General features: G+C 37.8%; 1 protein-coding gene across 1 annotated transcript in view; it reads left to right on the forward strand.

Annotated features, from left to right (window-relative positions):
* ARHGAP15 (Rho GTPase activating protein 15) overlaps positions 1-16,131 on the forward strand; it is a 593,253-nt gene that overhangs the window by 460,434 nt on the left and 116,688 nt on the right. Inside the window, exon 11 of the mRNA XM_061199772.1 lies at positions 6,622-6,756. Within this exon, the coding sequence (XP_061055755.1) occupies positions 6,622-6,756 (135 nt within the window). The remainder of the gene's footprint in view (positions 1-6,621; positions 6,757-16,131) is intronic.

The following is a 16,131-nucleotide window of genomic DNA, read 5'->3' on the forward strand; positions in this document are numbered from 1 at the left end:
TTTTAAATGTTCCCTAGTATTTCATGTCTTGGGCTATAGCAGCAATGAAATATTTCTACTCTTGAAGTAGTAGCTGGAAAAAAGAGTGAGTAAGAAAATAGCAATCATGATTTTATTCTTTGTCTGGGAGCCACGCTAGAGAGTATCCTGCATGTTTATAGAGCAAGTAATTAGAAATAGTTAGGTTGATCTTGAATAGGCAAGCAATTATTCAACTTATTCCACCTTCAAACCCTTTCTCGGAATCTAGATAATTATTTTTATTTAATTTGAATTACCTAAACAGCTCTTTCTGTTGACTATAATATTTCATAAGTGTGGCATACCCCATGTGTTGAGAAAATGTCTAGATATGATCTAGGAACATGACATCTTTCTCTGCACAGGATCTTTGGGCATCGTATTCATTTTCTAGGGCTGCCATAACAAAGTGTCACAGACTAGGGGAGATGGGGGTGTGGGGGATTAAACAACAGAAATGTATTTCCTCTCTGTTCCAGAGGCTAGAAGACCAGGATCAAGGTGTTGGCAAGGTTGCTTTCTTCTGAGGCCTCTCTCCTTAGCTTATGGATGCGTGTCTTCTTCCTGTGTCTTCACATGGTCTTCCTTCTGTGCATGTCTGTGTCCTAATCTCCTCTTCTTATAAAGACACCAGTCATATTGGAATAAGAAGACCATCCATATCACCTCATTTTACCTTAATTACCTCTTTAAAGGCTCTATCTCCAAATACAGTGACATGGTGGGGTACAGGGGGTTGAGACTACAAATTATTCACGGGGGTGGGGGGACACAATTCAACCCATAAGAAACATAAAGAACATTTGGGGGGTGAATTTGTCCCTGCTTGTCATTAAGGTCAAAAGAGTATTATTCTAGGGTACAGAAATAAGATGTAAAATGTCTAGAACCTAATTTATTTTCACCTGAGTAGTATTTCTGAGCACCTGGTAAAGCCCTCTCCTTTGAGGAATATAAAGCAGCCTCAACAGCTGTAGCTTTGAAAGGCACAAAATACAGTTCCTGGTATGTAGTCTCCATTCAATCTATATTTGCTTAATAAAAACTAAGTGAACAAACAGACTAACTGGTCAACCAGCCTAGTTTTCAAAGATATTGTCCTCACTGAAGTCTCATGTTGTACCCAAGGTGTTACAGGAGGGGCTTTAGCGAGTGCAGCGTGGAAAGAGGATGGTTTTGGCACGGGGTTAATATCACCGTGTTTGAGAATTTGGAACCTCTCTAATCCACCAGAAATCAGATTGAACTGTCACTTTAAGGAGACAACACAACGGGAAGGGTTGAGCTAGTCAAATGATTCAACCAACTTCCTTCTGATCCACTCCTTTAAATGCTAAACTCAAAATCAGCTATATCCTTATAGATAAACAGTATGTTTTGTCCACTTTTATATCTACCAGTTTGATTTTATGGACAAACATATTATTATTTTTTGGATCAATAGTCTCTCTGGCATCTCTTTCATTCCTGATGTGACTTTCATGTACCCAGCAGGGCTTTCAGATAAGGTTTCCAAATGGTCATCTGCGCTGGAAGCAGATACCACATCCTTCATGAGAGTTTCATGATGTAATAGGTTCTTGTCACTATATTAATGAAATCAGAGCTATTCTCGCCATATCCTGTGAAAGTTGGGCTGTCTTTTCCTCTTTATTTTTTTATTACAACAGTAAAATAAAAGTTAGTAAAGGGCTTTAAAAACTACAAGGTAAAAATGTACTTGTTTTTCAATACACAAAGAAGTGCCTCTTTATTCTTATATAACTATTCTGTTCTGGATAGTCCAAGTTTATCTGCAGCTGCATTTCAACCAATACTAGGTTAACACAGTGAGTTTAGTTAAAGTCAGTCTTGATATGGCAACTTCTGGTTACACCAGTCTATAGAGCAATATATAATACAAGAGGAAAGTGGTGATTAAGCTATTAGTGATATTTAAATGTGCCTTTTTCCATGGAAATTACCATGACCTACTGTGGCTATCAAAAGGTCCATCCTTCAGTTCTCCTTTTTAAAAAAGATTATTCCTAATAGCTATTGTCAAAATTTTTTAATTTCAAATATAATAGTTTTTAGCTGGATATAGGTAAGTTTTTATTTAAAAAAACAAAATACACAGAAGTCCCTTCAAGGAAGGACATTTCAAGATGGACTTGAATGCTTGGATACAATATTTAAATATATTTTTTGTGATATCATAAAAGTCACATAGTGACTTTGGATTCTGGAGGTTAACCTATCTTCAATTCTGTTTAAATGCTTTAAGCAAAAAGCCATGACCAAAATGAATTTACAGTAGCCTAAGTAGAGGGCCAGGAGAAACCAGCACAGATTATCAGCATGATGATTGTGAGATATCTTGATTCAACCAGACTTCTTCCCAGTATTGAACTCCAGCATGTAAAGTTTTTGTTGAGCTCATATGACAGATTGCATCACACTGAGGTAAATCCTCTAAAACAACCAGGATGGTTTATGGTTTATGGTTTATGATGTTTGCTCAGTATTTCCATTGCTTTAATCCCTAATGTATTTTGCCTTTTTGGCCTTTATTCACTTTCCTCATCATGGTGGTGTCTTGGATTTTTTTTTTTTTTTTTCTCTCCAAATGTTTTTCAGTTTTTCAAAATCACATTTTCTCATTTGATACCAACAACTATCCTTCTGAATATCTTCATTTCACAAATAAATAAATAGATATACAATGAATTAGTGGTAAATCCAGACCTGGTGTTTTGTATAATCTCTTTCTCACCCTATCATATTTCCTCTTCACTCCATCACCACATAATAATTTGCTACATCTTCTGTCCCATTCCTAATGCAGTTTCTTTTTATTGCCAATTTGCTTTATATCTGTTTATATAAGAATCTGTTCCTTCTATAAATGAGTAATTATGAAAGATCAGAGTAAGTTTATAGGTAAAAGCATAGCCTCAAGTAAGATGTTTAGGGATAAAATATAAAAATCACTATCTTTGAAGTAATACTCAATCTGCTACCGCTGGCAATTGCTATTTATTTGCCTTTATCCTTTCAGCTTCTTCCAGCCAAGATTAGTCTGACCATAGTGGTTTTGAGGGGAGGCTTACTGGCTCCTTATCCTGGGTTTATCACTTGTCAGCCATGGAAAAGTTACTTAATCTACCCATGCCTCATTTTTCCTATCTGTAAAATAAGGTGATAATAACAATAGCATGTACCTCATTGTCTTATTGAAAAAAAAATTATATTAGATAATAAATGGAAAGTGCATAGCATAGTCCCTAGTATGGTATAAGCACTGAATAACTGTTGGTTATTCTTCCTGTTGCAAAGCTTCCTGAAATATAGTCATATGAATTTTGAATTTTGTTCTGTAAAAGGTTTTTATTTTGTCAATAATAATTACCAACTCTTAGGTTCATATTAAAGAAATCTCAATATTCACATATCTAGTTTTCTATTTCTCTGCCCACCTAAGGTAAACTTCATAAATCGATATTTATTGAGTAACTTTTATAGACTCTTACAGGCTCCACTGTTGTGGTTCTCACCTGGGGATAACTTTGCACTGCCAGGAGATATTTGGCAATATCTGGAGATATTTTTCATCAGCAGCACCGGGAAGTGCTACTGGCATCCAGTGGGCTGAGGCTGGGGATGCTACTAAATATCCTAGAATGCACAGGACAGACCCTGTAACAAAGCATTACTCAGCCCCAGATGTCAACAGTGCTTCACTATTGAGAAATCCTGCTCTATTGAAAAGAGAGGAAGCAGAAGACATCATCACTGCCAACAGAGTAGTTAGAAAATGCCTATCAGGTAATACAAATGTGTTCATAATGATACCTGTTAACGCGGAGACAGGTATCACTTCATCATCTTCACTTCATCTTCAGAACTGATTGGATTCATGAGAAGATGTGCAAATATGGACACAACTGCATGTTTAAATAAGTCACAGTGGCCTTGAAAAATATGCCTTAAAGTCCTCTGGTTTACAAGGAATCTTAACCTTGGTTGTTCACAAAAAATCTTAATATAAAAATTAGGTATTATATACCAAAAGACTCTTTCCAACCACTTGCCATATTATTTGTTGAAGCTACTTGTTGAGGGGCTACAAATTATCTTTTTAAAGTGAAGACTACATAGTAGGAATGCTAGTTTAAGTAACACAAGTTGATATATGGCATTTTGAGTGGATATAATCAAATGGTATTTATTGGCTGGTAAATTATCTTTTTTATGTATATTAAAATATTTCATTTTCACAGTCAGTTGAATTAACTGATGTTTGTGTGGAGGTGACAGACATCACTGGCATCTGCCTTTGGTTAAGCAATTATTTGTTCTTATTGTTTTCTTGCTCAAGATAAAATCATTCTCTTTTTTTACCTGCTGAACACTTTCATTTGGCGATCTTAAACCTATGCACCAAAATGACATTTTGTATTGGACTTTTGTGATAAATTTTTGGTAGAGATAGTTGTGTGTGTGAACATGTGTGTGTGTTGTGTGTGTGTATGTGTTTATTTAGGTTTCCACTTAAAGTTCAGTGCCAAAGCTACCGTACTTATACATTTTCTAAATGTGCTTTAAGCAATAAGTTGTACAACATTTTTAGAACATGTGTTAAGCTATTTCTCTAAGAATGAAGCTCTTAACAAAACATAAGCACTCTGCATGAGATCTTAGCAGCAAAGTGCTTAAAAGATAAAGTAAGAATTGGTACCATGGGAAGAACACCAGCTGTAGAACGCACAGGTCCATTATGAGAAGTATGGTAGTGGGTAGGGAGAAAATGATTTAATCAGGAGTAAAACCAATTTTATTATAAGGGCACGCAGGGGGTGTGGCACCATAGTGAGAGGGACATTTCAAAATATCTGACAGATTTCAACAACGTGAAAACCCCGTTCTTTAAAGTGACAGTAAACCCCATCAGGTCTCCCTTTTTGATGCTATTGTTAGCAGTTGACTGTTTAAAGCTGGCCTGCTAAGATGCTGTCGTCCTATTTCAATAGTGTGTAGCCAAATAAAAGACTAATTGTTGAAATACAATCAATCAAAAATGATTGCAGGGCAGAAAGAAGGTCTCCTCTGCTGATCTTGTTGTGGATCAAATTATTGTGTTATGACTGAGGTAGGAATGAAGGCTGAAAGGGGAGAAGAAAATAGCCCGTCTGAAATAAACAGATTCACCTTCATTCCTTCTCTTTGCAAACAGCCAACTGAGCAGGAACATAACTTACTAACCCTGGGAGTAATAGTCCATTTAGAAAAAAAGATCTGATAAAGATTTCGGCTAATATTTTTAAAAGGACATGAACACTATTAGCAGAAAAGCCCATGCAGAGATTCCCTACAGTGACAATTCTCAGCTTTTCTTACATTTTTGGTGTAAATTCTCCTCTGCATTCATAAAACTGACACAAGCAAGCATCTGAATATGAGCTTCAGACATCGGTAAGGAAACACAATTCTAGTTGACCAAATACCTATTAAGTTCTTGCCAGGATACTCCGCTTTCCCATTAACCCCCAGGTTGTCCAAAATGATTATCTTTAGTTTTCATTAAGCCCAGAATCCAAAATCTTTTCTGTGTTGTACGTTCAGAAAGACAAACGCTGTGGGTCAGCAACAATGCTTTTATGCCTGCTTCCTTTTAGTTGTATGTAAAGATGTCACTTTCAGACCCTATTACATCCACTTTTTGAGTGAGAATGATTCCAGACTTTCATACTGAAGACTAAAAGGAAGGAAATAATTGCCCAGCGTCTCTTTATTTCTTCTAAGAACTTTATTGTGGCCTTTATTTTCTTTAATATTTAAATGTCTCAACTCACTCAAGCTTCCCAAGCAAACATCTCCGTTATTTCTAAGAGGAGTTGGTAAGCACTTGTGGTTTGTCTTTAGTGTGTTATCATTTTTGACAGCTTTGCATAGCCTACGTAGGCCAACAGGGGTCTGTCTAATATTGTTGCTGGGCACATTTTCCTTGCTGAGATGAAAACTAAAAAAAGATATTTTTGAAGCAGTAAGAAGGAATTAATATCCTTTCTCACTCACTATTCTATTCCTTGCTGACTTTATATTCAGTGAAAAAAGGAAAAAAGTGTTACCCATTATTCCCTTGTACATAGCAAGGCTAACACATGTAAAGCAATAACTCATTTTCTATTGCCATGTTTAGCATATGTCTCCTGTTGGCTCAGCAAGGCCTTTAGGCTGGTCCCTTGAGCCGGCCATCATTGGCAACTCTTAGCCCCTCGGCCTCAAAACCAAATAGCTTTGAATCATGTTGAGCTGTGATGCTAATTTTCATACTGATGCATTATGGGAATAAATGTATCTGACATACTGTGTCAATGGCACTGTCTCTTTGTGTCTCTTGTTTTTTGTTAGCTGCACTCCTACAGATGGTATTCCATTGAAAATGTTCCCGTCCTACGGAAAAAAGGAAAAAAAAAAAACATGCACAGCACCAAACCTCTAGGTGCAGAAGGCTGTTAACGGTTGCTGATGATAGTAGGCAAACATTAACATAATAATTAGTGTCTTGTAATTGTTTCATTAAAACCAGTTGTTCCATTTCTCCTCGTGTTTTCCCAGAAGAGAAGCTGAATTTGGACGACAGCCAGTGGGAGGACATCCACGTTGTCACCGGAGCACTGAAGATGTTTTTCCGGGAGCTGCCTGAGCCGCTCTTCCCTTACAGCTTCTTTGAGCGATTTGTGGAGGCGATCAGTAAGTACCTTACAGACAGGAGCGGTTGGTGCAATAACCTGGCGGTGTGGAATTACTATTAAGTAAATAATAAGAATGGCGATAATAGCAATCATGGAGATGATAATATCCCCAATGCTCCACAGCTTTCATTTTAGTTTTGGTGGTTTTGATGGCTTATTCTTATTTCTGCGATATTATCTAAGTATTTTTAAAAATTAAGAAAAAAAAAAAAAGAAGGCGGCATCCTGTTTAGGGTGGCCAATTTTCAACTAAGCCTCCTCAAATGAAAATAGCTTCTCATGCAATCTGCTTTACAAGGGTCACCTTCCGCCTCCCTAGCCCCTACCTTTATACTTTCAGAATCACAATGAGTGTAACTGAGTTCAAGGGGATTTTGAAAAAGAACCGAAGTGAATTAAATATTACATTTCATTAAAGAGGTGTTAAATCATCAGCTGAGGCATCACCTTCTCAAGGCTCGCTCACCCTACACCCACCAACACTAGTAAAGAGTTGGCTACAATTTGCTTACAAACAGTGTGAATATTAAGTAATGGAAAGTTTCTTCTGTTAAACTGGTGGCTTTATGGGAGGTTGAGTTGTATCACTGACTAGCCAATAGTCATTGTATACTCCCTGCAACTTCCTTTCTATTATTTTCTCATTCATAACACACGCACACGCGCGCACACACACACACACACGTAAAAACGAATGAATGAATGAATGAAAATCTTTCCAAATGCAAGGAAACTTCTGCTATTGATTCTCGGAGCAGCAACGATTAGTACATCTCTAAATTTAGCATCTTAGGGTGTACTTACTATGATTGTGACAGCTTGGAAAAAGTTTCCTGGCAAGCAAGCTGATTCAAGGAGGAAAAAGAAAGAAGAAAGAAAGGTAAAATTAAAAAGCTTGCAAGCCTGGCAGGAGCTTAATTAAAGTCCAAATGAGAATAATCTCCAAGAAAAAAAAAATGCTCTACTTAGGAGGTCTGATCTTGGATGGCTGTGTGTACAGTGTTCCCAGTAGGGGGAGTGGGATATGGGGAGCCTGTTGGAAACAGCCCCTCAATATGCCCTTTTATTCTGTTTTTCATTTCACAAAAGTCTTCACGCTTGTTTAAAGCTCTGGCAAAATGATATCAAGAGGAATAAAGCAGAGCTTATTCTCCCAAGGTCTTTCTCTTGCTGCCTGCTCACAATTTCAGATGTTGTTGTTGTTGAATAGAGTAGCCGTGCTTTAAACATGGGTTTTGAAGCGAGGCTGGAGCTCATATCCCCTGTCAGAGTTTTTATTTCATGAGCCCTCTGCTTCTCAAGAAGAACAGTATTTTATAGTTCCCAGGCTCTCTTAACTTCTTTTTAAAAGGAGGAATAAAGAAAAAATAAACAAGCATGCATTTCCATAACAGTTTATTCTGATATTCCATCTTGGAACACTCAAGCATGGAAGATCACTCATAATGCGAAGACAGTCTTCTGGTAAGACATTGGGGGCTTTTGCATTTGGGTACATATTTCTGATTATGTATATTTAAAGAAGTCATACAAATTTCACATTGTGGTCGCCATACTTTTAAGTGAGAATTGTCTCATTTGGAAATATACTTGTGCATGTGCTGATTTGAGGGCTATGATTTAGGATACCCATCATTTAAGCTTCCTTTAGTTAACCTGATTCTGAAGATCTTAGGCAAGCCATTCCCTCAGCCTAAGAGATGTGGGAAGCAGGCCCTCAAACCCATGTGAGGTTGTGTCCTTTGAATTTCCATAAAGAGGAGGACCATCTCTGGACTATCCTCGACTTGACTCCAGACTGGACAGAGTTTCAGAATTACTGGCATGGTCAGAACTTAACAAAGCAGAATTGAGGTAGGCAGCATGCTATTGTGACTGATGGCTATTGCGAGGATTTTTTTCCAACACCTATCAAATAGGCTGTGGAGAAAATGAATGAGATAGTGCTTTAGAAGGTCCTTTAAAGATGTAAGATACTGAACAAATGCTAACAGTGTTTCTCCAGATGAGCTTTGTTTGAGAAAGTAATCTAGAAGCAAAGAGACGGGAGTTTTTCCTTCCTTGCTCAAGGCAAGGAGATTCACCCTCAGCAAGCTTGCCTTACCTAACTCATGTAGTACTTAGTATTTTTAATATGTCAAATGGAGGGACTAACCAAGAGGCTGATATGGCTGAGAAATACGATGTTGGAAAGGGACATAAGTTTGCTAATCCATGCATTTTTGACATAACCTTGACATTAGTTCTTGAATTCTTAACTCAGCTTGAGGTTGTAGTTCATGTTTAAATATCCTTAAGCAATGGCAGAATGGCCACATAGTTCCTTGGAAATGGCAAAACCATACCAGAGGACGCACTTTTACTCCACGGTGCACTAACTGAGTAAAAAAGTTTTTCCAAAATATAAGGACATCCATATCCAGTCCCAGAGAAGTGCTGGGCTTTATCATAGCTCTCGCTGCCTCTTGTAAAATCTATACCATGAGAAGCTCAACAGACCTGCCCATGGATTCTTTGCTTTTTATGAAAAGGAACCAGCCAGGTGAGGTCTGTCTGCAGGGGAGATGTCCATATAGGCTGGCTCTGGGCTTCTTTGACCGTCTTCATCCATCACTTCTTTGCTCTGTACCTGTGGAGGGTTGACCCTAGCCAGCTGTATTGCAGAGGTGCTCTTGACGGCTGGCTTCTTGCTGCTACAGTCAGTGGAAGTCTCTGGTGATAGATGGCAGAGGGAGGGGGAAGGAAAAGACCAACCAGTTTTTTAGTTTATCCTCCACCCCCTCTCCCTTGCCCACCCATCTGCCTCAGATAGCTTCTCTACCTGAGGATCCATCTCCTCCATGTCTTCAGCCCATTCTGGTTGCATCTTCCATCTGGTGATGTGGACCCTCCTCCCTTTGTCCCTCCAGCCTGGTAGTGGCTTCCTGCAGTGGCTGGTTTCTTGGTGACTTCAGGCTTCCTTATTTGGCTCTCAGCTTCTTCATCACATGGGTAACCAGTTCCCTGCATCAAAATTATTCCCTCTGTTGCTGTAAATGCTTGAAGTGATGTCTGGTCTCCGGTTAGCCACTAGCAAAACACCATGCCAGTCACCATCTTGGTTCATGGAGCTATAACGTTATTTTCCTTTACTGTCTCACTACCCCCAAGCCCAGTTTGTGAAGGCTTAAGATTTCTATTTGGCCCCAAATTGAGAGATCTGCTGTTACCCTTTCATGACGGAGTGAAAAGGCGAATAGACCAAAAGGAATTTTACATCCAACTGGAGTGCTTTGCTTCTGAAGAAGAAATGTTTTTTCATGTACAAGCAATTAATGATCATTTGTGCTATTTGAAATACTGTTAATTTTTATTATATGTTTGAAAGTCATCATTACATATTCCAAGAAGAGGGAACAGAAGGCATTTACTTTTTTAAGTAGTTTCTTTTTGGACCAAAAACAAGCATTAATATGATAAGAACCAACAATTGCCATAGTGATTCCCTGTCTGATAACACCCATTGGGGTAACAAAAACACTAGCGATTGTTTTATATTTCAGAATCCAAGTACTGCAGCTATTGATCTGAAATTCTATACTTGAGGTCAATGCAGCTGGGTCACCTGCAGGTTATTTCATAGGGATTTAACCCACTGACTGCAAGGACTTAATTCCCTAGAAATGACTTGTGCTGGAGGCATTATTAATACTGTAAATGTGAACTCAGTACAAAAACATGGCTTTAGAGTTTTATGATAGGTGATGCAATCTTGTGGCCAAAAGCCTGCAGGGGGTCTGGACATTTCCAGTACATCTAAATCCTATGAAATGTACTAAGTTTACCTCTATTCCCATCTCTTTTGTTCTGGTACCTCTACGGATCCAAAGAAAAGAGACAACAAACAGTGTCTTTTCTATTTTACTATCTGCATTTTTCCAAAATTCCTGGGAAAGGGAAAGAGGAGGAAAACTTGTTGACACTTTTTATAATTATCTAATTTATTTCTGAAAATAACACAGGAGACACAGAAGAAATGGAAAAATCATGTGGAAAGTAATTTCCAGCTCATAAAGTTACTATGAGAATAATACAACATAACATTTTCTTTATATTAGGTGCTCAATAAATGATTTGAAAGAAATTCATTTTTCAGAAGAATAAAGTAAGTCACAAAATATTTCCCAAGTTCATATGGCTCAGAAGATTAGGTTTAGCATTAAGCTGCAGACTCTAAAACATAAATACTTTCCATCATCCTACATTGCCTTTCTGGGACTGTTTATCTAAAAGAAATCTTGCTGGAAGAATAACTAACTAGCTGTTGCCAAATATCTGTCTGTTACATCATCCTATATAAAACCTATATATCCCGTATCATTCTATATAAGATCGTGTCATTTCTGTTTTTTTAACCAAGGTTAGAATTAAATGATCAGACATTTTAGTATTGGAGTTCTAGGTTAGAAATAAGTTAAAACTTTCCAAGAGGGAGCTATGTTTCAATATTTACTATTAGATATTAAAAGCATCAGTGCTTTAAATATTGCCCTCTTTGAGTACATTTTAACCCTCCATGGTTATTATTTTTATAACCAATTGTTCACCCATCCCCTTTTGAAATTCATTTAGATATATACAATGTTACTTTCCTATTTCATATGAGTACCTGTTTCAAGCTGAAGTGTTATTAATGTTCCTTTTTACAGTTCTTCACTTGTATCAAATTACAACATGCACCAAACCAGATTTTACAGAGGAGTTTATGATGGAAAGTGATGGATTGGGCCCTATCACTTCACATCCCCAGGCCTATTCATGAGAGGAAACCTCCTTCAACTATTTCAGTTTTCATCTCTTGTAGTAGTTACTTTCATAACTCTGGATAATATCTCTACTTCTTGACTTATCTACTATAGATAATACCGAATATGAAATATTAATTTATTCTACTTCACTTCCTCCAGCATTTGATAGTCATATTATTATATATGGATGTTGAATAATACACATAAACCTCTGTTTCTTGTTTCATTCAGCATTCTACAGTAACTCCTAACTTTCCTTTGTAAGGTAAGTATATTTTCCTTTCTACCCTTTCCTTTACCTCTCTTCCTTTCTTTCACAATCATTGGTTATTAACTCCTTTAAATTTTAATAGTTTGACCAATTAGAAAACTAACAAACAGCGTTGATATTTGCATTACTATGAGCTTGTAAGTCTTGTTCATTACCTGTCCAAGCGGTTTCACAACGATTCCTTCTTTAGAATTCACTGTCACAATCCCTACACTTGTCAAAGAGTATTCCTCACCAGGTCCAATAGAATCTATTTTATTACACTTCAAAAATTGCTTAAACTCTTGGCCACATTTGGTTCCCTTTATAGTTGGATCGTGCTTTTCTTGTGCAGATTTTTTATTTATTTTTTTCCTGGCGTCTGTAATTGCTTTTCTTTTTCTTTGCTTTTTTTCTTTTATAATGTCCTTACTCTTTTCTGACACTATTGCACAGAGTCCCGATTTACCAGGATGGCTTCTTTCTAGAAGCTTCTGCCATTCTAATTCATATTGGAGTGGTGCTTCCAGGGCTGCTTCAGGGTGTTCAAATTTCTTTGTGTTTTCTGAATTAGAGGCACTGTTTCCTATAGGACATGTGTATTAGTTTCCTATTGCTGCTGTAACAAATTACCTTGAACTCAGTGGCCTAAAATAACAGTAATTTATTACCACATAGTTCTATAGGACAGAAGTCTGAAGCTTAGTCTCACTGAGCTAAAATCAGAGTGCCGGAAGGATTATATTCTGGAGGCTCTGCAGGAGAATCCACTTCCTTGCTTTTTCCAGCTTCTAGAGGTTGCCTGCATGCCTTAGCCAGTGGTCCCCTTCCACCTCCTTCACAGGCAGCAGTCACATGACATCACATCACTCTGACCTCTTTTGTAGTCAGTCTCCCTCTGACTTTCTCCTCAGTCCATTTTCCACTTTTGAGGACCTTTGTGATTACATTGGGCACCGCCTGGATCATCCAGGATACTTCCTCATCTCAAGGTCCTTAATTTAATCATATCTACAAAATCTCTTCTGCCATGTAAAGTAACATATTCACAGGCTCTAGGAAGTAAAGTATGGACATCTTTATGGAGCCATTTTTTTTTTTGCCTACACCTTCTCTACACCCATGTCACAAATGCGCTTCATCCATCAATTTTCATCTGCCTGTCTCAAATCTAAAGAATCATCAGAGTTGAGATAACAGTGAAACCATAGGTTGATTAGTAGATGAGAGGGAAATAAAGAGAAATGACCTCGTGAATTTCCTTACAAGATGTTTTATCTATTATTTGTGCGGGATAGGCTTAGAGATTTGTCTCAAGCCTGGGCCAAAGCTCATTTATTCAAGGACTATCTGATAATTTCACTTTGGTCACCTTCACCTCAGCTCTGTGCTGCTCTTACTAGAGCATGATTTGGGGTTTGTTGATTTGTTGTATTCTAAATTTCCAAAGTTGCCTTTTGTGTATAAAAATAATTACTTTTCCTCCCACCCCTGAGCAGGGCCCCATCATGGGAATGCAATCAATGCTAACTCCAAGATCAAAACAACCTTATGGGTCCAATAGCAGTCCCCTTATCCTCGTTTTCAGTTACTCTTAAGTAATATTATATATATAATGTTTATTATATATCATGTTTATTATGCATCGTATTTGTTATATATCATGTTTATTTAATATATGTGCATATACATATATATATATGTATTTATGTATATAACACTTGGAGATTAGGCAAGCCAGCAACAAACTGAGATAGTAAAGATGCTGCATACAAGTCTTCAATTTAAAGGTTGTAGTCACACACTCATTTGAAGACAATATTTATGCCTAGTTTTGATACACACTGATCAGTTAAGCAGTAAAACAAACTGTGAGAAATGGTATCCATAAGGTTGACTAAACATCTTTAAAATCAAGGCACCAAAGGTAGAGCATACCCCATGCCTAGTCCTTAAATACAACTCATCCTACTATACATCTGTCAGTCACACCATCCTCGTATAAAAATGATCTAAATTAAAGACATTGCCCTATGTCAGGAAGTATCTATTGCATGCCTTAATGGTTTTTTTCCTATGGCTATCATGCCATTTTACCTTTAAAGTATACTTTCAATAAGTAATTGGGAAAAAAAACTAGTCAAGTATATTTGCAAATATTTTCTTTACTCTTGACTTTATCTTGCCCTTTGGTCAAACTATTTCTGATGCATCATCAACTCCATGATGACACTCTTTGGGAGAAAAGAAACAGAGCTTGCAAGGCACTTGACTACAAATAGTTGCTAAACATGAAAGCATGATAGTGACAAATTACCTTAAGACCAGAGAAAGGAAAAAGCAGGGTTTAAAGGGTCACCACAGAGAAACCAGAGATATAAAAATAATGTAGTATAAAAATATTCTCTACAGCACCATTTCAAGGAAATTTGAAATTAAAATAAAGGTAGATTTTACAAATACTCCCCTTCTACTACAGTTTCCACTGCAAGCTCACAGACTTGGCGGGGTTTTTGTTGTGGTTGCTTTTTAATCAGTGCATGTGTGTGTGTGTGTGTGTGTGTGTGTGTGTGTGTGTGTTTTAGCAAACTAGAAATTTTATGGCTGATGCCTAGCTTGTCTCTTAACTCATTCTAATTATATTCATAATTAAATTGTAAAAAAAAATAGTTGACTAGAGCCAAATGGCTTGCACAGGTGTCTTTTTGTAGGAATGGTTTAGTGCTAGATAATAAACAACTGGACCTCCATCTACTTAATTTGGCTTAATGAAAAGTCCTTTATAAGTAAAACTAGAAGGTGATTCAGAACTAAAATTGGACCTTGACGCTGAAATTAATTGAGTGGTAAGACATCAGCTCCATTAGAAAATGTGGTGCTTGTCTTTTTGCTTTTCCTTAAAACTTTCTTGCACTTCTTTCTTCTATATCCTTATGAGGTCACTTTTCCAAGCAATAAACTTTTCAAGCTGAGTGATCAGCCAGTCAGCCTTCATGAGTCAGCTTCCTGAGCATCCCTGCTCCCACTGAAGAGAGATGCTTTTAAAAAATATATAGCAAAATGCAGAATTTCTCCTCAGTACCTCAGTGGAAAACAGTTATTGTGACCCTCTCCTCTAATGTAGATTTAGGTCACTGGTTTTCATCGGCTGTTATCAGGGTCACAGCATCAATAGATCCTAATGAAAATGAGGGTTTGTGGCCTTTCAGATGCCAGTCTCATTTCACATTCTCAGGTTAACACCAGTACTGCTTTGTGATCACCACAGAGAGACCTTCCAAAAAGTTTTCTGCCGACCCACTCCCAACTCTGATTCTGGCCACATTTCTGGGAGAATGACCTCTCCTACTTCCCCAGTAGGTTTCTTTTCTCTCACCCAGTCCAGCGTGGTTCTAATTATAAAGATAAGCTAATGATGCAACTGGCTTGCCGTTTCCTTTTGAGGAAAAGCCGAATTCTTTGTGAGGTCTTCAAAGCCCTTCATGTCTGGTTACCCAAAAGCTCTCTTGCCTGGACCATGTCCTTCAAGCCCGCTGATCTCCTGACCTTTCCTTGAATACCCCAGGTATGTGGAGGGTTTTTGTCTGCTCAACCCGTCTGCTACAGGCATGTCCCCATGTTGCCACTCACATGTTCACTTTTCAGTGAGGCCTACCTCATCAGAGAAGCTAACATTTCTACCTGCGGGGCACACCACCACCTCCATTCAAATTCTGAGTCCACTCTTTACTACCTTTAAGACCTTGAGCAAGTCTTCAACCTCTCTTCACCTCAATTTCTACATCTAGAAAAAGGATGTAAAAGTAGTATCTTCCCCATGGGGACTGTTGCCAAATATGGGGACTGTTGCCAAATATTAGGGAGTTTAATGAAATGCTAATTATGACAAGGCACTTATTTACGGGTTTCTGGCACGTGACATTCAGTGAACGTTAGCTAGCAATATCAAATCAGTGTACAATCAGCCTATCCTTCAGGCCACACTCTCAAATGACCTTCCTGTCCATTCCCACAATCTTTCCACTCCTCCAATAACGTGTCTCAGGTGACACGTATGACCATCTTTATTCTGCTTTAATATTTGTTTCCAGAATTCCAGGCAGCACCAAATATGTTTAAGATAATAATCCAGGATATTCTCTTGCTTTGAGATCCAGCAACTCCCACTTTTCTTTATCTCATGACATCTCTCCTTTGTTCTGTCAGCAGTTCCCAGGCCCAACTCCACTTGATTATTCCAAAGCCTGTCACTTCATTATAGAACATACATCTTAATCATAACTCAGAGGCTAACCATCTTCTCCAACCTGACGCTGCCTTACTTCTACTGGATATT

This window comes from Eubalaena glacialis, chromosome 1 (assembly GCF_028564815.1).
Source record: "Eubalaena glacialis isolate mEubGla1 chromosome 1, mEubGla1.1.hap2.+ XY, whole genome shotgun sequence".
NCBI classification, from domain to species: Eukaryota; Metazoa; Chordata; class Mammalia; order Artiodactyla; family Balaenidae; genus Eubalaena; species Eubalaena glacialis.